Source organism: Onychostruthus taczanowskii, unplaced genomic scaffold (genome assembly GCF_017590055.1).
Source record: "Onychostruthus taczanowskii isolate IOZ18803 unplaced genomic scaffold, ASM1759005v1 scaffold74, whole genome shotgun sequence".
Lineage (NCBI taxonomy): Eukaryota > Metazoa > Chordata > Aves > Passeriformes > Passeridae > Onychostruthus > Onychostruthus taczanowskii.
This window is the reverse complement of record NW_024505229.1, coordinates 750,896-775,104: the sequence shown is the minus strand read 5'-3', so window position 1 is coordinate 775,104 and position 24,209 is coordinate 750,896. Positions and strand designations below refer to the sequence as shown.

Genomic DNA, 24,209 nt, shown 5'->3' with positions numbered 1-24,209 from the left:
GTGGAGCTGTGAGCTTGCAGGACCTTCAGGGTGGAGCTGTGAGCTGGCAGGACCTGGCAGGACCTTGCAGGGAGCTCAGGGTGGAGCTGTGAGCTGGCAGGACCTTGCAGGACCTTGCAGGGAGCTCAGGGTGGAGCTGTGGGCGGGCAGAATTCATTCCCGAATTCCGGGGAGCCCTGACACAGAACAGAAGGAGGCTGCTGCCATATCAAAGAGAAGGAAAGCAGCCACAGGCAGCCCTTTTATAAATACATTTAAACTCCTCCTCTGCCAAAACCAGCTTTGATCTCCCAAGGAAAGGGGCCAGGACCCTCCTCTGCCTGCCTGCCTTCCAACTCTCATTCCTTTGCTGAGTGCGTGCTCTCCTCTCCAGGCTCTGAGCTTGGGTTCTTCATCCTCCTTCCTCCCCCTCATCATCATTTCTTCAGGGTTTGGTGCTCCCCAGGTCAGAGCTGGCTCTGGTCTATCCCTTTCCAGCCCAGACACTGAATTTTGGGTGGTCTGGGAGGGCAGAACAGGCTGTAGGTGTTTGGGGGCTGCTGCTGGGCGCCCCCAGCTCTTATCAAAGCCACCAAGGGCCCTGATCCCTCCATAAAATCAGACTCAGGCTCCACCAAGGTGACATTGCTGGTGACAGGATGTGCCCAGGCTGGAAAGCTGTTTGATTTTCCAGCCTGGAAAAAATAAAAAACAAACCCAAGCTGTTTTTCCTCCTTTTATCAGCATCTCTGTGAGAATGACGGGATGGGGAGGTAGGGCTGGGATTTCTCACCAGGTGGGGCAGCTTTGTCCCCTGCTTGTCCCCTCACAGGAGCCAGAGCAGCTCTGGAGCAGCCTGGGATGGTGGAACTTTTTATCAGCATCTCTGGGGGTGAGGTTGTGAGAATGACGGGATGGGGAGGCAGGGCTGGGATTTCTCACCAGGTGGGGCAGCTTTGTCCCCTGCTTGTCCCCTCACAGGAGCCAGAGCAGCTCTGGAGCAGCCTGGGATGGTGGAACTGTGCTCACTGCAACGGGAGCAGCTTTGGGGTCCCTTCCAAGCCAAACTATTCCCTGATTTTGTGATTCCTGAGGAGGCCTGGCCTCCTCCTGCTGCCCAGGGATGGGCACTAGAGCCACCAAGGTTTGGGATTTGCAGCCTGGGAACGCTGGGAGCCAGGGATTTCTGAGGCTGGAGGGAAAAGGAGGGAAAAGGAACTCCAGGCAATTCCCTGAGGAGCCCCAGGAGGTGAGGAAAGGAGAGCTGAGTGTTGATCCCTGCTGGCATCTCTGGAGCAGTGATCACCTGAGCTACCCCTGGCTGTCACCAGGATGGGTTCAGGGACACAGGGAGCCCGGGGACAGCCCCAGAGATGCTGAAGGAAGGGAAAAGCAAAGCTGTTTGGGGCAGAGGAGCAGCACAGGAGCAGCTGCAGGCCCAGCTCTGCTCCCCACAGCTGCACCAAAGTCACTTTTCCCCTCTGCTCTTTGGTTCTCCCGCTGGAAAACGGGCACCAAGCCCCTGGAGAGATCCAAACTCAGCTCAGGACTGCCCACGAGCCCTGTGAGAGGCTGGTGCACACCTCGGGTGATGGAGCCAGCCCTGGGCCTGGCCACAGGCTCACACTGCTCCTGTTCTCCCCTGGCTACCTCAGCACCAAGCCCATGGGGGGGCTGGCAGAGCCTGCTCGACCCTTTTGCCACCCAAGGGCAAAGGAAGAGCTTGAGATGTCTCATTAAAGCAGAATAAGAGGGAAATCACCTCTGGGGTTTGCAGAGGAGATAAGGAGGGGGAGATAAGGAGCCCAGATCCCACAGCAGTGCCCAGGACTTCCTCAGCCCTGCCCCATTTTATCCCCACAGCTCCTGCACGGCTAATTAACGGCTCAGGTCTAATTACCGCCCTCAGTGAGGGCTGTAGGCGTGTGGGAGTGAGGCAGGAGCCCCGGGGTGCTGCTGGGGTGTCTGCAGAGATGAGGAAGAGCCTGGGGAGGGAGGGAGGCGGCTCTGGAGGAGCTTCCAGCATCCTCGGGCAGCCTGGCTGGCACGGCCGGGCCCTCCCCGCCGGGCAGCGCCGGTGCCAGGCACTGCCACCAGGGCTCAGCCCCCTTCAGAGACGAGCCCAGGGGGGCTGGCAGACCCTGCTCGACCCTTTTGCCACCCAAGGGCAAAGGAAGAGCTTGAGATGTCTCATTAAAGCAGAATAAGAGGGAAATCACCTCTGGGGTTTGCAGAGGAGATAAGGAGGGGGAGATAAGGAGCCCAGATCCCACAGCAGTGCCCAGGACTTCCTCAGCCCTGCCCCATTTTATCCCCACAGCTCCTGCACGGCTAATTAACGGCTCAGGTCTAATTACCGCCCTCAGTGAGGGCTGCAGGCGTGTGGGAGTGAGGCAGGAGCCCCGGGGTGCTGCTGGGGTGTCTGCAGAGATGAGGAAGAGCCTGGGGAGGGAGGGAGGCGGCTCTGGAGGAGCTTCCAGCATCCTCGGGCAGCCTGGCTGGCACGGCCGGGCCCTCCCCGCCGGGCAGCGCCGGTGCCAGGCACTGCCACCAGGGCTCAGCCCCCTTCAGAGAGGGCAAACAGAGCCCGAAGGGGAGCTGAGGGCACGGCAAGGGCCGGGCTGCGGCACAGCTGGCAGGAGGCAGCGCGGCATGGCCGGGATTTACCCCGGCTCCCCGAGCCCAGCCCGGCTCCCCGAGCCCAGCCCGGCTCTGCCCGGCTCTCTGAGAGCTCTGCCCGGCTCCCCAGGCTCTGCCCAAGCTCAGCCCAGCTCTGCCCGGCTGCCCAGGCTCTGCCCAAGCTCTGCCCAGTTCCTCAAGCCCAGCCCAGCTCCCCGGGCTCTGCTCAAGCCCTGCCCAAGCTCAGCCCAGCTCTGCCCAGCTCCCCGGGCTCTGCCCAAGCTCAGCCCGGCCTGCCCGAGCACGGCTGCCCTGGCCGGGCTGCTCCCAGCGCCTGCAGCATCCCCGAGCCTGCCCCAGCTTGCTCCGGGCTGTGTTGGCTCAGGGGATGTGCCTGGTTTGGATTTAACTCCTCATCTCCCTGGGCTCTGCCCCAGCTTACTCCGGGCTGTGTTGGCTCAGGGGATATGCCTGGTTTGGATTTAACCCCTCATCTCCCTGGGCCCTGCTCTGGGCTGTGTTTGCACAGGGCATGTGCCTGCTTTGGGTTTAACCCCTCATCTCCCTGGGCCCTGCCCCAGCCTGCTCCGGGCTGTGTTGGCTCAGGGGATAAGCCTGGTTTGGATTTAACCCCTCATCTCCCTGTGTGCTGAAAACCAGCGTGCAGGGAGGGGCAAAGGCAGCCCCAGCGAGCCCCGGGTGCCGTCCAGGACAGAACGGCCCCTTTGGCTTTGGGAACATCAGCCTGGAGCCCCCCACAGGGGTCACCCCCTCGTTTGGTGAAGCAGGGGGAGATCCCACTCTTTCCCATGCTCCACCTTAACCACAGCTCCCCATTTTGTGCAAATTCCCTTCCCTCCCATCCGGCTTTCCTGGTGAAGGATAAATCTCTGCAGCTTTAACGCAGAGGTGTTATTCACCCCCAGAGAACAAGGGAACACTTCCACACACCCCAGAGTGCCCGGGGGAGGGCTGGAGAGGCTCTCACCCACCCCAGGTGGGCCTGAGCAGGGAGCCAGGGGCTCCTCACCTTCGTTCCTCTGGTTGTTGAGCTGGTTGAACTGCTCCGTGAACTCCGTCAGAGACTCCTCGATGGTCTCCGTGCGCGGCACCGAGAGCGAAAACCTCCTCTTGAAGTTTTTCATCTTGTTCATCTTGCCTCGTGCTGCCAGGGACGGCAGAGCCCTGCGGGGAAGGGGACAGCAGGCTCAGAGGGCTGGACAACACCGCGATGGGACCCCAGCCCCACAGCTCCTGGTTTTGGGGGTTGGCAGCATCCTGACCCCAACTTTCACCCCACAGCTGCTGTTCTTTGGGGTGGCAGTATCCCGACCCAAACTTTCACCCCACAGCTGCTGCTCTGTGGGGTTGGCAATGTCCTGACATGAATTTTTCCCCCAGGGCTCCCTGGGGACATCCCTTCTCTGGGTCAGAGCAGAAGAGGAGCCACAGAAATTGGGTTCCTCGTGGTTTTAAGAGCTGGCTTTGGTCAGGAGGTGCAGGAAGGGTGGGGGTTTTTTTGAGCCCAGAGCAGGGCTGTGCACACTCAATCACAGGCTGTGCTGTATGGCATCCTTGGAAACTCCAGGAATGCCTGGACAGGGGAGAAAGCACGGTGAAAACAGAAGGAACGCAAGAAAAAGACAAAACAGCGATGGAAAAGACTCAGTCTCGCGTTTCTCACTGGAAAAGGAGACTCCTCTACTCTCACTGGCCTCGGCTTTGCCCTTGCAACAAAGACTTCCTGAGCCAGCAGCGAAGTGCTGAGTGGGGGCAGCACGGGCAGGGGGGATCCCCGAGTCCCAGCCCCGGGAGATGCTCCGAGATCCCAGCTCCATCCCAGCTCCACCCCAGCTCGGTCCCAGCTCCATCCCAGCTCGGTCCCAGCTCCATCCCAGCTCGGTCCCAGCTCGGTCCCAGCTCCCGGTGCCTCTTCCTGCTGGGCGTCAGAATCGCCTTAACCGCAGATCAGATTAAGGCAATAAAACCCTTAAAGGAAGAAAACCCTCGGGGCTGGGGCTGGGGCTGAGCAGCCGCGGGGCCAGCGGGGAGCTCGGCTCGCCCTGGAGGCGGCTTTGCCTTTCCTGCTTTGGCTCTTGCCAGGCTCAGCGGGGCCGGGATCAGGCTGGAAGTGCTGCCTGTGCCTGGGCTGGGTTTGGGCTCCAGCCTCGCTGCAATTCCTCCTGCCCAGCACGGATCCAGCACGGATCCAGCACTCCCTGGATTTACAGACACAAAATCCCAGAATCCCAGACCGGTTTGGGTTGGAGGGACCTTGGGATTCATCTCATGCCACCCCTGGGCAGGGGCACCTTCCACTGTCCCAGGCTGCTGCAGACCCCGTCCAGCCTGGCCTTGGACACTGCCAGGGATGGGACATCAGTGTCCCACCCCCAGCCAGCCACAGCTCTGCCCCTCCAGCCTCAGGAGGTTTGGGTCTGTCCCTCTCCTCTTCCCAATCCCAGCAGTGTGGGGATGCTCCTCCTTCATCCCTCATCCTCTGGACACTCCAACCTCCCTGCCAGAGGATTTTCCATGAACAGCTCTGGATTTTAAGGCTGCTGTCAGCCCCCAGCCCAATCTGAAGAGCAAAATCAGACCCCAAAACTTCTCAGGGATGATCTTTCCCCCACAGGGAACGGCTCTTTCTGGCCCATCCTGTGCCTTCTCCCAGACCCCTGGAGCAGCTCAGCCCCTTCCTCCTGAGTGTCCCCACTCCAGCTCTTCCCTGGCTGTCCCCAGAGCCCCCCAGCCCCCTCCCAGGTTTATGAGCACCACCCTGGACTCTAACACTGCTCTCAGCCCCCAACCCAATCTGCAGATCTCAATCACCCCTTAGTACAATCAGACCCCAAAACTTCTCAGAGATGATTTTTTCCCCCACAGGGAGTAACTCTTGCCTGCACATCCCAGACCCCTGGAGCAGCTCGGCCCCTTCCCACTGGCTGTCCCCAGAGCCCCACATCCCCCTCCCAACCTTATCAGCACACTGCTCTCACTCCCCAACCCAATCTGAAGAGCACGATCACCCCTTGGTACCAAACAGACCCCAAAACTTTTCAAGGATGTTTTTCTCCCCACAGGGAGCGGCTCTTTCCCGCATACCCCGGATCCCCAGAGCGGCTCAGCCCCTTCCTCCTGGCTGTCCCCACTCCAGCTCTTCCCTGGCTGTCCCCAGAGCCCCCCCAGCCCCCTCCCAGGTTTATCAGCCCGGCCCAAGGCGATCGCAGCGTTCCAGACTGATCCCACACCGCATCCCCGTCGCCAGGACAACGGCAACACCAGGCCCGGCGTGCCTGCATCTGAAAGCTCAGAAGATTATCCGCCAGCAATACAAACACTCCGCTTGGGCGCCTGCCAGGCTCTGCGGTGAGGCACGGCACCCTGCAGTGGGTGAATCCCCTGAAAACCCCGGGAATTCACCTGAATCCCGGCAATTCGCACGCAGCGGCCGCCCCCGCGCAGCTCGCGCCTTCCACGCCGCCAATTCCCGAGGCCGAAGGCTCGGCCTCGCCTGGACTCGGGGCTGGGGGGGTTTGCCGGGGGTGGGAAGGGAGGCAGGAGGGTTTGAGGCAGCTCCACTCCAGCCTCAGACATTGGAATGTTTTCCCAGCGCTGCAGGAACGTGCTCGGGCACAGCGAAGAGGTGGCACCGGGGATGCTCTGGGTTCCAGAGGATATTTAGGAGATCCAGAAGTGAATCCAGCTCCTGGTCCTGCACTGGGGACAAAGCCCCAGCCTGGCAGGGACTGGAATGGGATGAGCAGGACATCAAGCAGGATTCTGGGATCTTGGGAAGGTGTTTGGCTGAGCAATCTGGCAAAACTTTGATCATCCCCCACCGAGCCGATCCATAACCTCCTTAGATCCTTTGGTCAGGATCAAATGTGGGTCAGGAAAGATGCAGGGAACAGGAAAGACACTCGGGTGAATGAGGAAAATGAGGAGAAGTGGTGTCTCCATCTCCCTTCCCCTCCCTAAAAAGCTGTGTATGGAATCAGGGAATCAGCTTCTCACTGACACAAAACTGCTCCACAAATGCAGATCCTTCCCCCCTTTGCTTCCTGCAGGAATGCCAGCAGCTCCAGGCTGCTAAATATAAACCTGGGAGAGGAGAGGAACTGAGAGAGGGGTAAAAATAGCCCCGGGCTCGCTGCAGCCTCTCCTGCCACGCCCGAGCTGCTCCCTGCTCCTGGTCTCGCCTCCCCGGGCTCATTTTTCCAGCTACACCTGGACCTGAATGGGATCTGCTGCTGGGAGTTCACATTAAAGCTGGGATTTATGGGATTGTGCTTGTCCTCAGCCCTTGGTTCCTCCCCAGCAGGAACTCCCCCTGTCCCATTCGGATACAGGACCCCAAAGCTGGGATTTACGGGATTGTGAGCTGGGATTTATGGGATTTATGGGATTGTGCTTGTCCTCAGCCCTCAGCTCCTCACCAAGAGGAATTCTCACCAAGAGGAATTCTCCTTCCCCAACAGGAATTCTCACCAAGAGGAATTCTCCTTCCCCAACAGGAATTTGTCCTGTCCCATATGGATACAGGATCCCAAAGCTGGGATTTATGGGACTGTGAGCTGAGATTTATGGGACTGTTCGTGTCCTCAGCCCTCGGCTCCTTCCCTGACAGGAATTCACCCTGTCCCATGTGGACACAGGATCCCAAAGCTGGGATTTATGGGATTGTGATTGGGGATTTATGGGATTGTCCTTGTCCTCTGCCCTCAGCTCCTTCCCCGACAGGAACTCACCCTGTCCCATAGGGATACAGGATCCCAAAGCTGGGATTTGCTGCAATTTGTTTACCCACAACCTTGCTGCCAGGGGGAATGTGGGGTCAGGCTGGGGCAGGAAATGTGGGGTCCCAGGGGGAATTTAGGGTCTGGCCGGGCAATGTGGGGTGCCCCTCAGCTCCCCGGGGTTCCCGGAGCTTCACCCACCCTCCAGCCGCATTCCTTGTGGGAGAAAGAAATCCCATTTTACAGCTGCTGTCCCCGGCACGGGTTTCCAAGGAAGAACTCCTAGCGACCGCCTTTTGTTGTGTTTAATTTTGTTTAATTTTGTTGGGTTTTGTGTTTAATTTTGTTTAATTTTGTTGGTTTTTTTTTTCCCCCCCGACAGTGTCCTAAAGGAAGCGGTGGCGTTTATTGACTTTCGGAGGGAAAGTGCCACTTGTTAAGCAAAGCGATGACATCACTTTTGGTTTTACAGCCTGGCAGGAACAATTAGAGCAATCCCTGGATGCTGCCAGGGATGCAGAGCTGGATAATTAACAGCAGGCAGGAACATGACGTTGCACGGCGGGACACGAAGGGAAGGAGCAATTTCGCACGGCAATGAGGAATTTAGGCATCAACGGGCAAAAAAATGAAATCACCCGGCTTGGAACCCGGCCAAAAGCCAGGATTAAAGCCAGCAGGGCGAGTGATCTGCATTTACTGGAAGTGGGGTGGAGATAAATACCCGGCTGAAACACTTCAAAGAGCCCCAAAGGTGAATCCCAGCGGGAAAGATCCTCACGGGAGCCAGACAAGGAATTAACGATCCTTTAAACGCTGCCCTCAAGGCTGTGTCCGGAAATCACCTTTACAGCTCCTCGGTGAACTGTTCCCCCCGGGAATGGATCTCTCCTGCCTTTCTACAGCTTCCCTGCTCTGGAATTCCTGAGCCAGGTATTTTAGGCATCACCAGAGTGTGGAACTGTCCCCTCCCTCCTCCAGCAGGCTTTGGAAGCAAAGCTTTCCAGCACTAATTATTGCCGCTCAAAAATGATCAATTCTCTGTATTTTTCCTTACCCTTTTACCAGATTCCTGCCCCCATTTCCCAGCCGAAAGAGAGGAAAAGTTTGCTTCTTCTAAACCGTTTTTGTTTGTTTATTTATTTATTTTTTAATCCCCGGGGAGATTACCAGTTGTGTTTACAAGGCAAACTGAAAAGGCCCATTCAGCTCTCGGTGCTCCTGGCTGTGAGGTGGCATCGATTCACTCCTGCAAGGCCCGGAGAAATGGGGAATTCTGCTCCTCGCAGAGCTTTTATTTGCTCAGCAAACACGGCAATCCTGCAATGCTGTGTGTGGCTCCAGGGCCCAACCAACCTCGCTGGAATTCACAAAATCTCCAGGTTGAAGAGACCTTCAAGATCATGGAGTGGAGTCCAGCCCAGCCCCAACACCCCAACTGAACCCTGGCACCCAGTGCCACATCCAGGCTTTGTTAAACACACCCAGGGATGGTGACTGCACCACCTCCCCGGGCAGAACCAACATTGCATTGATCTCTTTAAAATCAGGGGAGTTGTGGAGTGCTCTCCTCTGGCTTTTGATCCGGAGTGGAGGAGGAATCTGGGGGGTGCCCATCCCATTTCCACAAGCAGGGACCTTAGATCCCATCCCATTTCCATGGACAGGGACCTTAGAGCTCATCCCATCTCCATGGATAGGGATCTTAGAGCCCATCCCATTTCCATGGACAGGGACCTTAGAGCTCATCCCATTTCCATGGACAGGGATCTTAGAGCCCATCCCATTTCCATGGACAGGGACCTTAGAGCTCATCCCATCTCCATGGATAGGGATCTTAGAGCTCATCCCATTTCCATGGACAGGGATCTTAGAGCCCATCCCATCTCCATCAGCAGGGACATCTTCCACCATCCCAGGCTGCTCCAAGCTGCCCCTGGCTACTCCCAGGGATGGGATTCCAACCTGTGCTGGCTGCAGGGATGGGAGGGAAGGGAAGCCCTGTGCTGGGTGCACATTCCCACTCTGCTTTGGAGCTGACAAGGAGCCCAGTAACGGGAGCACACAGAGGACCTTTGTTCTGCCCCGGGATATTTTGCCTTTCTCTGTGCCCTCAGCTCTCCCTCGGCTCCTGGTGAGTTCAGGTCAGCTCTGAGCGAGGCATCCCAATGCCAGCCATTATTCCAGCAGCTCAGAACACTGGGCACTTATTCCCTAACCTGGGAGAAGTGGCCAGTGCTCAGCTGGAGCAACAATGGGGCCACTGCTGGCCGGTCTGGCCAGCCCAGGGCTGGGGGAGCTCAGGGCTCGCATTGTCCCCACCCTGCCGGGGTCGTGTCAGCGCTTCCCTGGTACGTGCAGCATCCCCAGGGTGGGAGCAGCCTGCATTCTGAGGATTCTGAGGATTCTGAGGATCTCTGCACTCAGGGACTCACAGCCCCTGGATCAGCAGGTGCCCTGCACTGCCCAAAGGCCAGCAGTGGGACATGTCAGCAAAACTCTGAGCAGGAATTTCTCCCTCGGACACAATTCTGAGAATTCTGAGGATCCCTGCACTCAGGGATTCACAGCCCCTGGATCAGCAGGTGCCCTGCACTGCCCAAAGGCCAGCAGTGGGACATGTCAGCAAAACTCTGAGCAGGAATTTCTCCCTCGGACACAATTCTGAGAATTCTGAGGATCCCTGCACTCAGGGATTCACAGCCCCCATCCCATCTCCATGGACAGGGATCTTAGAGCCCATCCCATTTCCATGGACAGGGATCTTAGAGCCCATCCCATTTCCATGGACAGGGATCTTAGAGCCCATCCCATCTCCATGGACAGGGACCTTAGAGCTCATCCCATCTCCATGGACAGGGATCTTAGAGCCCATCCCATTTCCATGGACAGGGACCTTAGAGCCCATCCCATCTCCATGGACAGGGATCTTAGAGCCCATCCCATCTCCATGGACAGGGACCTTAGAGCTCATCCCATCTCCATGGACAGGGATCTTAGAGCCCATCCCATTTCCATGGACAGGGACCTTAGAGCCCATCCCATCTCCATGGACAGGGACCTTAGAGCTCATCCCATCTCCACGGACAGGGATCTTAGAGCCCATCCCATCTCCATGGACAGGGACCTTAGAGCTCATCCCATTTCCATGGACAGGGATCTTAGAGCCCATCCCATTTCCATGGACAGGGACCTTAGAGCTCATCCCATCTCCACGGACAGGGATCTTAGAGCCCATCCCATCTCCATGGACAGGGACCTTAGAGCTCATCCCATCTCCATCAGCAGGGATCTTAGAGCCCATGCCATCTCCATCAGCAGGGATCTTAGAGCCCATCCCATCTCCATCAGCAGGGACATCTTCCACCATCCCAGGCTGCTCCAAGCTGCCCCTGGCTACTCCCAGGGATGGGATTCCAACCTGTGCTGGCTGCAGGGATGGGAGGGAAGGGAAGCCCTGTGCTGGGTGCACATTCCCACTCTGCTTTGGAGCTGACAAGGAGCCCAGTAACGGGAGCACACAGAGGACCTTTGTTCTGCCCCGGGATATTTTGCCTTTCTCTGTGCCCTCAGCTCTCCCTCGGCTCCTGGTGAGCTCAGGGCAGCTCTGAGCGAGGCATCCCAATGCCAGCCATTATTCCAGCAGCTCAGAACACTGGGCACTTATTCCCTAACCTGGGAGAAGTGGCCAGTGCTCAGCTGGAGCAACAATGGGGCCACTGCTGGCCGGTCTGGCCAGCCCAGGGCTGGGGGAGCTCAGGGCTCGCATTGTCCCCACCCTGCCGGGGTCGTGTCAGCGCTTCCCTGGTACGTGCAGCATCCCCAGGGTGGGAGCAGCCTGCATTCTGAGGATTCTGAGGATTCTGAGGATCCCTGCACTCAGGAACTTACAGCCCCGGATCAGCAGATGCTCTGCACTGCTCAAAGGCCAGCAGTGGGACATGTCAGCAAAACTCTGAGCAGGAATTTCTCCCTCTGACACAATTCTGAGAATTCTGAGGATCCCTGCACTCAGGGATTCACAGCCCCTGGATCAGCAGGTGCCCTGCACTGTTGGTTTGCTCCAGAAGGGCTGGAAGTGGGAAATGTCAGCAAAACTCTGAGCAGGAATTTCTCCCTCGGACATAATTCTGAGGATTGTGAGAATTCTGAGGATTCTGAGGATCTCTGCACTCAGGAATTCACAGCCCCAGATCAGCAGGTGCCCTGCATTGCCCAAGGGCCAGCAGTGGGAAATATCAGCAAAACTCTGAGCAGGAATTTCTCCCTTGGACACAATTCTGAGGATTGTGAGAATTCTGAGGATTTTGAGGATTCTGAGGATCCCTGCACTCAGGGATTCACAGCCCTGGATCAGCAGGTGCCCTGCACTGCCTGAAGGGCCAGCAGTGGGAAATATCAGGGACAGCTGAGCACAGGGATCCCAGCCCAGCTCCCTTTTCCCAAAAGATATTTAATTCACAGCCCCTGGATCAGCAGGTGCCCTGCACTGTTGGTTTGCTCCAGAAGGGCTGGAAGTGGGAAATGTCAGCAAAACTCTGAGTAGGAATTTCTCCCTTGGACACAATTCTGAGGATTCTGAGAATTCTGAGGATTTTGAGGATTCTGAGGATCCCTGCACTCAGGGATTCACAGCCCCTGGATCAGCAGGTGCCCTGCATTGCCCAAGGGCCAGCAGTGGGAAATATCAGCAAAACTCTGAGCAGGAATTTCTCCCTCAGACATAATTCCGAGGATTCTGAGGATCTCTGCACTCAGGGACTCACAGCCTCTGGATCAGCAGGTGCCCTGCACTGCCTGAAGGGAGGGCCGGCAGTGGGAAATCTCAGGGACAGCTGAGCACAGGGATCCCAGCCCAGCTCCCTTTTCCCAAAAGATATTTAAAGCACCAGGAATGACATCCTGGACACCAGATAGCCCCGTGGAATTTGAGAAATGCAGCCACCTCTGGCACATGGGAAAGGAGGAGGACAAAGAGCAGCACACAAAGGGTGCAGAGAAGAAGGGGAAGCCAGATCCTTGGGAAAAGCCTTTCCAGAGGGATCCTGGCCTCAAAGGCCCTGGACAGGATTAAATTTCCCAGGGAAAAAAAACCCCACAAAACAGCTGGAATCTAAACAAAACCCCACATTTCTGTGGAGCAGCAGCAGCACCATGAGCACTCGGAGCAATTAAGAGCTCGGCTCTTTGCCATGGGTTTTCGAAGAGACTGGAAATGTTTTGTCTTGACAAAAGGACTTGGAAAAAACCCTGAAATCTCTGCCTGTTTCGCTCCACAGCCTGGAGACACCTGGATTTCCACATCCTGGAGGAAGAGCTGGAAAGATTTCACATGGGATTAAAGCTCCCTCCTCTCCCAGCAGGATGCCAGCTCTGCTCCAGCAGCTCCTCAGAGCTGCCACTGCTCCTAAACCACCCCAAATCACCCTGGAACAGATCTTCCTGCAGAGCAGGGATGGAATGAGAGGGGAAGGTGCTCCTGTCCCCACTCCTGTCACTCCCAGTCCCAGCCATGGCCTGGGCTTCCCCCAGGACAAAGCTCTGGAGCAGCAGTGCCACAGTTTGGCATTAAAGGCACAAAACCCCCTGGAAATCTGATTTATTTAAAGCCCTGCGAGGGTCACGTGGTTGGGAGGGAGGGAGCAAACCCTGCCAGGCTCCTGCCCTGACTGCACTAAGCTGGGATTAAACCTTAAACCAGCCCTGCACCCATCCTCCCAGGGCCCTGTGCTGTATGTGGGAATATCCCATATTTCCCCCTCGGATGGGAAGGAAAAGCAGCCACAGGGAGAGGGGCGAGGAGGAGCCAATGTTTGAGGGACCAGAGGGTTTCCAAGCACAGCAGGAGCTGTGATCAGTATTTCTTTTATTTAAATAAATACATAAATATAATTATTTTTGGATCTCTCTCTCTCCTAGAAAGGGAAATCCTGCAAAACCTTTCATCCCGACCCTTCCTCATCCTGATGATCTCAGAGCCCCAGCTGGGTGAGATGTGGGATCTGTGGGGTCTGGGGGATCTGTGAGATCTGGGGGGTCTATAGGATCTGTGGGGTCTGTGGAGTCTGGGGGACCTGTGGGGTCTGTGAGATCCTCCTGGCCTGGCTCTGCTTCCCCAGTGAGGGAAGGGATCATCCCAGTCCTTGTCCCAGCTGGGGATCAGGAATTTCTGCTGTTCCCAGGTGAGGGAAGGGATCATCCCATGTTGGAACTCTGACTCTGAAGAGTGAGACTTCAAAAATAATGTTTCCTGAGTTTTATTAGCCCTGACCTTGGAGCAAGAAAGAGCTTGGTATTCCAGCAATCCCAGCCCTTGCCCCAGCTGGGGATCAGGAGTTTCTGTCCCACTGAGTTAATTTCCTAAAACTGTAAACTGTAAAAATAAATACTAAACTTTTCCCCTAAAACATTAAACTTTTCCAAACATTTTTCCATAACTGCCCCTGAAAACCTTCAAATAAAAATCCACAATCCCAGCCCTTGCCCTAGCTGGGGATCAGGAGTTTCTATCCCACTGAGCTAATTTCCTAAAACCTATAAAAATAAATACTAAACTTTTCCCCTAAAACATTAAACTTTTCCAAACATTTTTCCATAACTGCCCCTGAAAACCTTCAAATAAAAATCCAGTTTTATGTTACCTCCTTATTAAAATTATCTCCAATTTGACTTCCAAGTTAAGAAAAAGGCAACAGAATAGAGAGATCCCAAGTGCAATAAACAGATTATTCCTGCCTCAGTGCAAGCTCTGATCCCTTTCCTGGGAGGAAACGTTTCAGGCCTGTCTGGGAGCCCGGGTGAGCACGGAGTGTTTGGATAAACCTTGCTCCTCGTTAAACTGTAAATGCCATCTGTGCCACCCCGCCAAGGCCAGCCCCGTGTCCTCAAAGCTGTGGTGTCACTTGTAGACAAAGCAGATACATTGGTGGGGTTGAAAATAATGAATTTTCCTTTTAATATTTTAATACTTTTATTATATTTTATATTAATTTCTTTGTATATTATATTTTTATCTTTTTTATATTTTTATAGTTTATTAAATATATTTAATAGTTTTAAAATAAATAATATTAATGTTAATATTAATTAATATTATTAAATTTTATATTTTATATTATTTATTTAATAATATTTTAATATTTTATCTTAAAACATTTTTTTCACTTCACTCCAAACCCAGCTTCTCTCTGCTATAAAAGCCTCACTGGGGGAGGAAGCCCCGCTGTCCTTGACAAGCCAGGCTGGTTCCTGCTCAAGCCTTGGAGAGATAACAGAGCCCAGAGCGAGATAACAGAGGGAAAGAGAGGGATCTCCCCAGGAAAAGTCATGTCTGGGCCCTCAGGCCTTGGACACTGCAGCCCGGCTGCGTAAAAGAGGCGTCAGAAGCGGAAAATAATGGAAATAAATTCATATACTGTGCTTTTCCCCCCACTGCAAATCAAAACACAGATGAATTTCCATGTGGTTTTCACAGGAAAATAACAGAAATAAATTCAAATATTGTGCTTTTCCCCCCACTCCAAATCAAAACATAAAGGAATTTCCATGTGGTTTTCACAGGAATGGAGGAAAATCCACACTGAAAAAGGGATGGCACCGAGCAGGGCCTTGGGCACTGTCAGGGAGAGAGGCACTGGCCTGCAGGCTGCTGTGCATAAAACAGGGATCAAAAATGTAAAAATAATGGAAATAAATTCATATATTGTGCTTTCCCACCAATCCAAATGAAAACATAGAAGAATTTCCATGTGGTTTTCACAGGAGTGGAGTAAAAAAGGGGTGACACCGAGCAGGGCCTTGGGTACTGTCAGGGAGAGGTGCTGGCCTGCAGCCTGCTGTGCATTAAAGAGGGATCAAAAATGTAAAAATAATGGAAATAAATTCAAATATTGTGCTTTTCTCCCCACTCCAAATCAAAACGTAAAGGAATTTCCATGTGGTTTTCACAGGAGTGAGGAAAATCCACACTGACAAAGGGATGACACCGAGCAGGGCCTTGGGCACTGTCAGGGAGAGAGGCACTGGCCTGCAGCCTGCTGTGCATAAAAGAGGCATCAGCAGTGGAAAATAATGAAAATAAATTCAAATATTGTGCTTTTCCCCTCACTCCAAATCAAAACATAAAGGAATTTCCATGTGGTTTTCACAGGAGTGGAGGAAAATGCAGAATAAAAAAGGGATGACACTGAACAGGGCCTTGGACACTGTCAGGGAGAGGCCTTGGACACTGCAGCCTGCTGTGCATTAAAGAGGCATCAGAAACGTAAAAATAATGGAAATAAATTCAAATATTGTGCTTTTTCCCCTACTCCAAATGAAAACATAGAGGAATTGCCATGTGGTTTTCACAGGAGTGGTAAAGGGATGACACCGAGCAGGGCCTTAGACTCTGTCAGGGAGAGGAGAGGCTTGGACACTGCAGCCTTCTGTGCATAAAAGAGGCATCAGCAGCAGAAAATAATGAAAATTAATTCAAATACTGTGCTTTTCCCCTCGCTCCAAATCAAAACATAAAGGAATTTCCATGTGGTTTTCACAGGAGTGGAGGAAAATCCACACTAAAAAAGGGATGGCACCAAGCAGGGCCGTTCCAAGTGCATCCAATCCTCCTCTCCTGCCTCCCAGCTGATAAGGAAAGCTGGAGATAAGGCAGGATTATAACCCTGAGGTTTGAATAGAGGAGGGATTTTGGCCCAGGCTCTCTCAGCAGGGCCTCCCAGTGCTCCCAGTTGTGATGTGGTTCAGCACTGGTGTGGCTGCCTGTGCCTGCTGCAGGCTGGGCCTGCCACGCTATGATAGCATAATTAGTGGCACAATTAATCATTAATCAGGGGGGATTGGGAGGGATTAAATGCTTAAACAGCACATGTGCTGCTAATGGTAATTTATTAAAATGCTCCTTCCCCCTCGGATGCTCTGCTGTGTTTGCCTGGAATTAAAATGCCCCAATTGAGCCTTTTCCAGGCACTTTTCTGAGGAAATGGCTCTGCCCATCCCTGGGTGGGGAATTTGGGGGAACCCAGAAGATCCCAGTCAGGCTCTGCAGGGACAGGGCACCCACGGGAGCGATGGGACAGTGACAGGACAGAGGTGGGACAGCATGGGACAGAAATGGGATAACAATGGGACAGTGATGGAGCAGGGACGGGACAGAGATGGAGCAGTGGATGGGAGAGCATGGGACAGTGACAGGACAGAGATGGGACAGTGATGGAGCAGTGAGGGGACAGAGGTGGAGCAGTGATGGGATAACAATGGGGCAGTGAGGGGACAGAGATGAGGCAGTGATGGAACAGTGATGGGACAGTGAAGGACAGCATGGGACAATATGGGACAGAGATGGGGCAGTGATGGGATAGCAACAGGATAATGATGGCACAGAGATGGGACAATGATGGGACAGAGATGGGACAATGATGGGACAATGATGGGACAGCAATGGGACAGCAATGGGACAATGATGAACAGAGATGAGACAGCAATGGGACAGCAATGAGACAGTGATGGGACAGAGATGGGACAGAGATGGGACAGCAATGAGACAATGATGGGACAGGAATGGGACAGCTCCTGCTGCTCCTGCTCTCCCCAGGCCTTTGGGAGCCCCTGCTCAGGCAGAGGACATGGCAGGCAGGGTGTGTGGTGCGTTGGCTGATTTGTTCAATTCGGTTTGGGCACACAGAGACTCTCCTTGCATTTTAATTTGGACCAGACACAGTCTGGGTATAACCAAAACCTCCAGTTCTGCCTCCTCCTCCTCCTCTTCACAGTCCCCAGACACACCAAGACCATTTCCTTGGTTCTGTTGTTTATGGATCATGGATCTACTGGATCAGGGCTGGATCCTCAGTTTCTGAGATCTCCTGAAAGTCCCTCTGGATCTACATTTGCTCCAGCACAGGCTTGGCCCATAAACCACCAATCTAAAAGGTTTTCCACCCAATAATTCCAGTCATAGATGGCATAAATCCAAGCTCCAGGTGATGTTCCATGCTGGAATGCAGGAAAAAAACCTCTCAAAATGCTGAATTTATATTCCAGAGATGGGACAATGATGGGACAATGATGGGACAGCAATGGGACAGCAATGGGACAATGATGAACAGAGATGAGACAGCAATGGGACAGCAATGAGACAGTGATGGGACAGCAATGGGACAATGATGGGACAGGAATGGGACAGCTCCTGCTGCTCCTGCTCTCCCCAGGCCTTTGGGAGCCCCTGCTCAGGCAGAGGACATGGCAGGCAGGGTGTGTGGTGCGTTGGCTGATTTGTTCAATTCGGTTTGGGCACACAGAGACTCTCCTTGCATTTTAATTTGGACCAGACACAGTCTGGGTATAACCAAAACCTCCAGTTCTGCCTCGCAATGGGACAGCAATGGGACAATGATGAACAGAGATGAGACAGCAATGGGACAGCAATGAGACAGTGATGGGACAGAGATGGGACAGAGATGGGACAGCAATGAGACAATGATGGGACAGGAATGGGACAGCTCCTGCTGCTCCTGCTCTCCCCAGGCCTTTGGGAGCCCCTGCTCAGGCAGAGGACATGGCAGGCAGGGTGTGTGGTGCGTTGGCTGATTTGTTCAATTCGGTTTGGGCACACAGAGACTCTCCTTGCATTTTAATTTGGACCAGACACAGTCTGGGTATAACCAAAACCTCCAGTTCTGCCTCCTCCTCCTCCTCTTCACAGTCCCCAGACACACCAAGACCATTTCCTTGGTTCTGTTGTTTATGGATCATGGATCTACTGGATCAGGGCTGGATCCTCAGTTTCTGAGATCTCCTGAAAGTCCCTCTGGATCTACATTTGCTCCAGCACAGGCTTGGCCCATAAACCACCAATCTAAAAGGTTTTCCACCCAATAATTCCAGTCATAGATGGCATAAATCCAAGCTCCAGGTGATGTTCCATGCTGGAATGCAGGAAAAAAACCTCTCAAAATGCTGAATTTATATTCCTGTGCGTGTTCCCGAGTGCAGAATCAAGGCTCCTGCTCACAAACCTTGTCAGATTTAGCAACTAAAAAAAGCCACGGCTCCAAGAGTGGGAAGTGCTGGGAGCAACAGGAGAGAGGGAAAAGCTGGGGGTGTTTTGAGGATAAATCCCCCCAGAATCAGGAATCCCAGCCCCTGAGTGACCAGCACATAAATGCTACCTGAATAATTAATAGAAAATAAACCATTAAAATAAAAATGGAGACAGAGCAGAAATATAAGGAACGCTGGGAATGTTTTCCTGCTTCCCAAAAAAGGCACATTTTGATTTCTTTGGGGGTTTCAGTGTTTATGGTTGGCTTCAGCAGCCTCTCCTTTTAAATGGAACGATTCAAGGCAAAATCACCACAGAAAACTGCTCAAAGCCAGTGGCCTGCCCCACTGCAGCTGGGAAAATTTGGGTTGTTTTAAAGGAAATGGCTGAGGATTTCAGAGATGGGGAAGGAAGAGAGGGAGAGGGTTCATGGAGAGGCTTCAATAATAAAAACACTGAGAAGGTGCCCAAAAGATGAATTAAATTCATAAAACCCAGAGCACAGCGAGACAGGAGCTGTTTGATTCAGACCAACACATCCTGGAGAGAGTTTTAGGCCTCAGGGTTGAGATCCAGAGCTGCCAGTGATGGGATTTTCCCAACCCCAGGAATAAACTCCGTGCCTCAGTTTCTCAGCTGATAAATGAAGATGACAAGGGCGGTGCAAGGGTGGAACTTTTGGGTGTCACCAATAAAATTAATAAGGGAAAACATGAAAAAATTAAAAACTAACAAAATAACGAACTGAAAATGCCATTAATTGGAGTGTCCTCATTAGCAGCCCACAGGAGCTCTCCCTTCCCAGGCACTCAGGAAAGGGCAGCGATTCCAACCCCACTCCCTCCTGTTTTCCCCCTCTCTGCACCTCAGCAGCAGCTCAGGTGACCCAGGTGTCCCAGCAGAGGTGACAGGGACCGAGCTCTGACAGCTCTGGATTGGGAATTTGCCACTCAGTTTGCGATTTTTGTTGTGGCAGTGCCCGCAGGCCCCAGGGATGGAGGGGTCACGGTGACAAACGAGGAATTGTTCCTGGTTTGAACCCACACAGGGCAAGGAAAAGGAAACAAACCCAGCTGAGATCCCTGAAATGTCCCATCTGAGTGCTCCTGGATCCCAAAAAGCAGCAATCCTTGCAAACAGCAGCTCAGACACCCCTCTCTGAACACTTCCCAAGTTATTCCTGCCCCCAGCACCCCTGGGGTGGCAGAAAACAAAAGCCACAACCAAAGGTGGAATTGCTGGTGCTGGCAGCGGGATCCAGCTCGCTGGAGCGAGTGCCTGGAGCATCCTCCTGCTTCCCGAGCTGCATCCCCGCAGGTCCTGCCTCCCCCTGGAGCTGCACTCCGCACCCAGAGCCCCTGCTCAGGTGTGGGAAGGAACACCCAGACCTCCAGCAGGGATCAGGAAGAGATGTGGGCAATTCCCGGTGGGGAATTAGGCTGGGAAAATCCTGTGGTGGCTTGGAGCTCGTCCCTGAAAGAGCAGGGAAAAGCAGGAGGAAAGGGAAAGGTCTGAGGTTGGGCTTGGAAGGAGCTGCGTGGAGGGAGGGAGGTGAAGGACAAGCAGACAGATGAGAGGTGACAGCGGTGGCAGCAGCACAGATGAACCCCAGCCCTCTGTGCCAGGGCTTCCCACACTGCTCCGTGCCTCGAAAATCATCCCAGCAGCAGTTTCTCTTCCAGCCAGAAAAGAGATAGGAGCCAGAGATTGGGAGCGACTGAGCAAACAAGCAGCAGATGAGCAGCACTGGCTGCGGGCAAAACGCTGCTGCCTTGGAAGGAACGCTGGGCTGGGAGGTTGGGAGAGGGCAAAAGATGCTCGAGCTGATTACTCTGCAAAGTTAATTGTTCACCAGATTGGGATCTGGGCCACATCCATCAACAGGCTGCTTCCTGCCATCAGGTTTCCTGGACAAACAGCAGGAGCCAGTGGATTTAGAGGAGAGCAAACCCGGCAGGGCAAAGCTCTGCCTGGATTGGGTTCACTGCCAGCAAAGGCCCTTCTCCAACAGAGCCCTCTCATCGCTTCCCTGCCTGCACAGAGGCAAACCCAGCCCAGCTGAGCTGAGCTTTTGGGGTGTCAGCACATGAATTAGAGCAGAACTCGTTCCAGGCTTGGGATCTCCTCTGAGCTGAGCCAAGCTCCCCTGTCCTGCTGCCTGAAGAAGCTGCCTCGATTTCCCTGAGGATGGAAGGAGAATCTGGGAGGCTCCTACTGAGCCTAAGCCCTTTTGGAAACTCTTACTCTTCTTGGACATGACTCCAAACAAACAGATCCCAGCTTTTCTGGAGATTCTCAGCCCTCCTGGCCCAAACCTCAGCTCTGTGCAAGCCAGAGGAATGTCCCAGGGTTTACAGGCATTGACCAAACATTCATTTCTCTCAGAAGGCTGGACCGAGGGGATGATGGTCTCAGTAGAAACTGCAACGTGGATATTTTAATGCACGTGGTGAGTGGACACCCAGGGTTCTGCCTGACCAGCTGGTGGAACAGGGAAAATGGAAGAATCCTCATGGATTTGGGAGATCAAAACTCAGCTGAGCTCCCTGTAGCACCCTGAGCCGTTTTGCCTCTGTGTTTTACCCCTGTGCAAAATGCAGCTGCTCCCATCTGCCTGCTCTGGGTCCAGTGCCAGCGGGGGAAGGCAAAAACTGTCCCCTGCAGCACCCTGTGCACCCCAGCCTGTCCCCAGGGGACAAGTGACACTGGCAAGGAATGCTCACGAGAGGCAGCAGCTCAAGATTTAAAGCAGCTCATTTGGAAGCCAATAAAAAGCAGCCAGCTGCACTTCAGCCACCTGTAACTAGCAATGTGTGACACCATCCCTTCCCTCTGTCGCTCTGTCACCAGCACAGCCTCTCTGAAGGGTCCATTCAGGGCTCCACAAAGAGCTGCCTCAGTGAAAGGGGCCTCCACGGCGCGGAGATGAGGATTCAGTGCTTCCCATCCCTGCCAGCACCCCAGAGCTCTGCAGAGCTCAGGGAGCAAAGCCCTGAGAACAAAGCAAGGTCAGGAGTTACCAGATGGGGGAACTCAGACGTGGGGACACGGCGGTGACGTGGCCAAGGCCAGGCAGAATCCGTGGCAAGGCCATGGACAGGGGGAGATCTCCAGAGCCCTCATTAGTTGTAATTTTTTCTCTCTTTCTCTCTATCCCAGCAGGATGGGAGAGGAGGAACTCCCAGGATTTCTGGCGAGGCTGTTCCACTACTCATTCATTAACTGCTCCCATTTGGACATGGTACTGATATTTTCCAGCATGAGTGAGTGAGTAAGCCTGGGAACTTGGGACCAAATCTGTGAGCCCTGCCTAGAGCACGGACACCAAAACTTGCTCAGAAATCTTCTGGCATGACAGAGAGCCTGGAAATCAGCAAACGCTGAGCTGGGTGCCTCACACACTGAGGAAATTCCATGGATGGGGTGAGCCAGGTGCCTTCCTATTCCTGCCTCTTCCTTCTGGGACTCTTGGACATCCCTCCCACCTTTTTCTAGGGAGGAAAGGATGCTCCACACCACAAATGCACTGAGATTTCTGTGCCACCTGTGTGTGCCTGCTGACACCATGTCCATTACCCATGGCCAGATTCCTGGAGGGAATCTCTTCAGGATCATGGGAACCCTGCTGACACCATATCCAGTACCCGATGGCCAGATTCCTGGAGGGAATCTCTTCAGGATCATGGGAACTGCTGTTCCCGACCTCTCCCCTGCCCCACAGGCGCTGTCACAGCCTCGTGAGGCTGGAGAACAGGACTCTGCTTGCACTGACCACATCTCAGCCCCACGTGTTGGTACATCCCAGATCCACACCCCAAATCTGCCCCACACCACCGAGGAGGGAATTAATTAATCCCAGTTCCTTGCAGGGCCCTGTCTGACGGCTCTTGCCCTTTCACAAACCTCATCCAGAGGCTCCAACTTTCTGCCTGATGCTTGTTCAAAGCTTTTCCCCCTTCAGGCACCTTCTCCAAGCCCAGCACACATCACATTGCACCGCTGCTTTCCTTGATGCACAGCACAAAACCCAGCGCCAGCAGCCCCAGGCCTGACCCTGATTTTTTTCTTCCTCTCAGAGCTGATGCCACCATTGTGCCAACACGCTCAGCCCAGCTTGTTTTCACCGAGAGATGAGGCTGTTAAAGCTTTTCAGGCTGCCCTGGCACGGAGGGCAGCTCCCAAGGGGCTGTCTGGGGACAAAGAGGGGGACACATTCTGGGGCACACCCCCGGGAACTTGTCACAGCAACAGGCAGCGCTGGAGAGATGCAGCTGATTGTGACAGCCGCCAAAAACTGCAGCGCCAGGGGAATGCCGAGCTGCCAGCCCGGGGCAGGGCTCCCTCCCACCCACCGCACAGACCCTGGGTGTCACCCCCGGGCACTTCCACACTGAAAGAATCCCCCCAGACCCCTCACAGCGGGACCCACCCAGGGATGCCCATCAAAATCCAATACTGGGCTTGACCTGGGCTCCCTGAAACAGATTTAGGACCAAACACGCGCAGGAATCTCCCTCACCAGGGAGCACCAAGCCACAAACCGTGCCGAGCTGAACCCTCCCTCTCCGTCCCTCCAACTCCAACTCTCCCCTCCCCTCGCACTTTGTGCCCCGCCAGCCCCAAAGGCAGCGGTGGTGGTCCCCAGAGGGGCTGGGGGAGCGGGCAGGGCTCCCGGAGGGGCTGGGGGGACGGGCAGGACCCCGGAGGGGCTGGGGGCCTGTCAGGGTCCCCGGAGGGGCTGGGGGACGGGCAGGGTCCCCGGAGGGGCTGGGAGAGCGGGCAGGGTGCCCGGAGGGGCTGGGGGGACTAGCAGGGTCCCCGGAGGGGCTGGGGGACTGGCAGGGTCCCCGGAGGAGCTGGGGGAGCGGGCAGGGCTCCCGGAGGGGCTGGGGGAGCGGGCAGGACTCCCGGAGGGGCTGGGGGGACTGGCAGGGTCCCCGGAGGGGCTGGGGGGACTGGCAGGGTCCCCGGAGGGGCTGGGGGAACCGGCAGGGTCCCCGGCCCGCGGCGGGGTCACCCCGGCACTCACCGGCCGCCGAGCAGGTCGCTCTCCCTCCTGCCGTGTCCCTTCCTCCTTCCTGCGGGGCAGAGCAGGGGCGGTGCTGCGGGCAGAGCAGGGGCCGCTCCGGGAACGGGGCCGGGCTGCGAGCGGAGCGGGGCCGGCACCGGAGCGGGACCGGCACCGGAGAGCGGCTGGAGCGGTGCCGGCACCGGAGCGGGGCGGATGCCGGAGCCGGTACCGGAGCAGGAGAGGGTTGGAGCGGTGCCGGAGCACGCGAGAGGAGCCGGTGCTGGTGCCGGAGCAGGAAAACGGTTGGAGCGGTCCCGGTGCCGGGGGAGGGGGAGCGGTGCCGGTGCCGAGCAGGGGGCAGTTGGAGCGGTGCCGGTACCGGGGGAATTGGAGCGGTGCCGGTGCCAGTACCGGGGGAATTGGAGCGGTGGCGGTGCCGGTACCGGGGGAATTGGAGCGGTGGCGGTGCGGTACCGGGGGAATTGGAGCGGTGGCGGTGCCGGTAGCGGAGCAGGGGCAGTCGGAGCGGTGCCGGGGGCGGTGCGGGCGCGGTGCGGGACCCGGCGCGGTGCGGGAGCGCTGCCGGCGCTCGGCTCCGTGCGGCGCTGGCTCCTCCCCGCCGCAGCCCCGGGATCGGGAGCCCGCTCGGCCCCGCTGGCCCGGGCAGAGCCGCGCACGGAGAGCACAAACACACAAACACACGCACGGCGATCCCCGCCTCGCACGCCGGTCAGGGGAGCTCCCTCCTGCGGCTCCTCCTGCTCCTCCTCGAGCCCGAGACACCGGGACCGGCAGCCGTGGGGGTTTCAGCCTCTCGGGG

General features: G+C 55.3%; 1 protein-coding gene across 2 annotated transcripts in view; it reads right to left on the bottom strand.

Annotated features, from left to right (window-relative positions):
* CDK18 (cyclin dependent kinase 18) overlaps positions 1–23,450 on the bottom strand; it is a 34,663-nt gene extending 11,213 nt beyond the window's left edge. For both annotated transcript variants that reach the window (XM_041422638.1, XM_041422639.1), the window contains exons 1-2: positions 23,408–23,450; positions 3,629–3,783 (exon numbers count right to left, since the gene is read on the bottom strand). In XM_041422638.1, the coding sequence (XP_041278572.1) occupies positions 3,629–3,752 (124 nt within the window). In that variant the 5' untranslated portion in view covers positions 3,753–3,783; positions 23,408–23,450. The remainder of the gene's footprint in view (positions 1–3,628; positions 3,784–23,407) is intronic.
* Between the last annotated feature and the right edge of the window lie 759 nt (positions 23,451–24,209).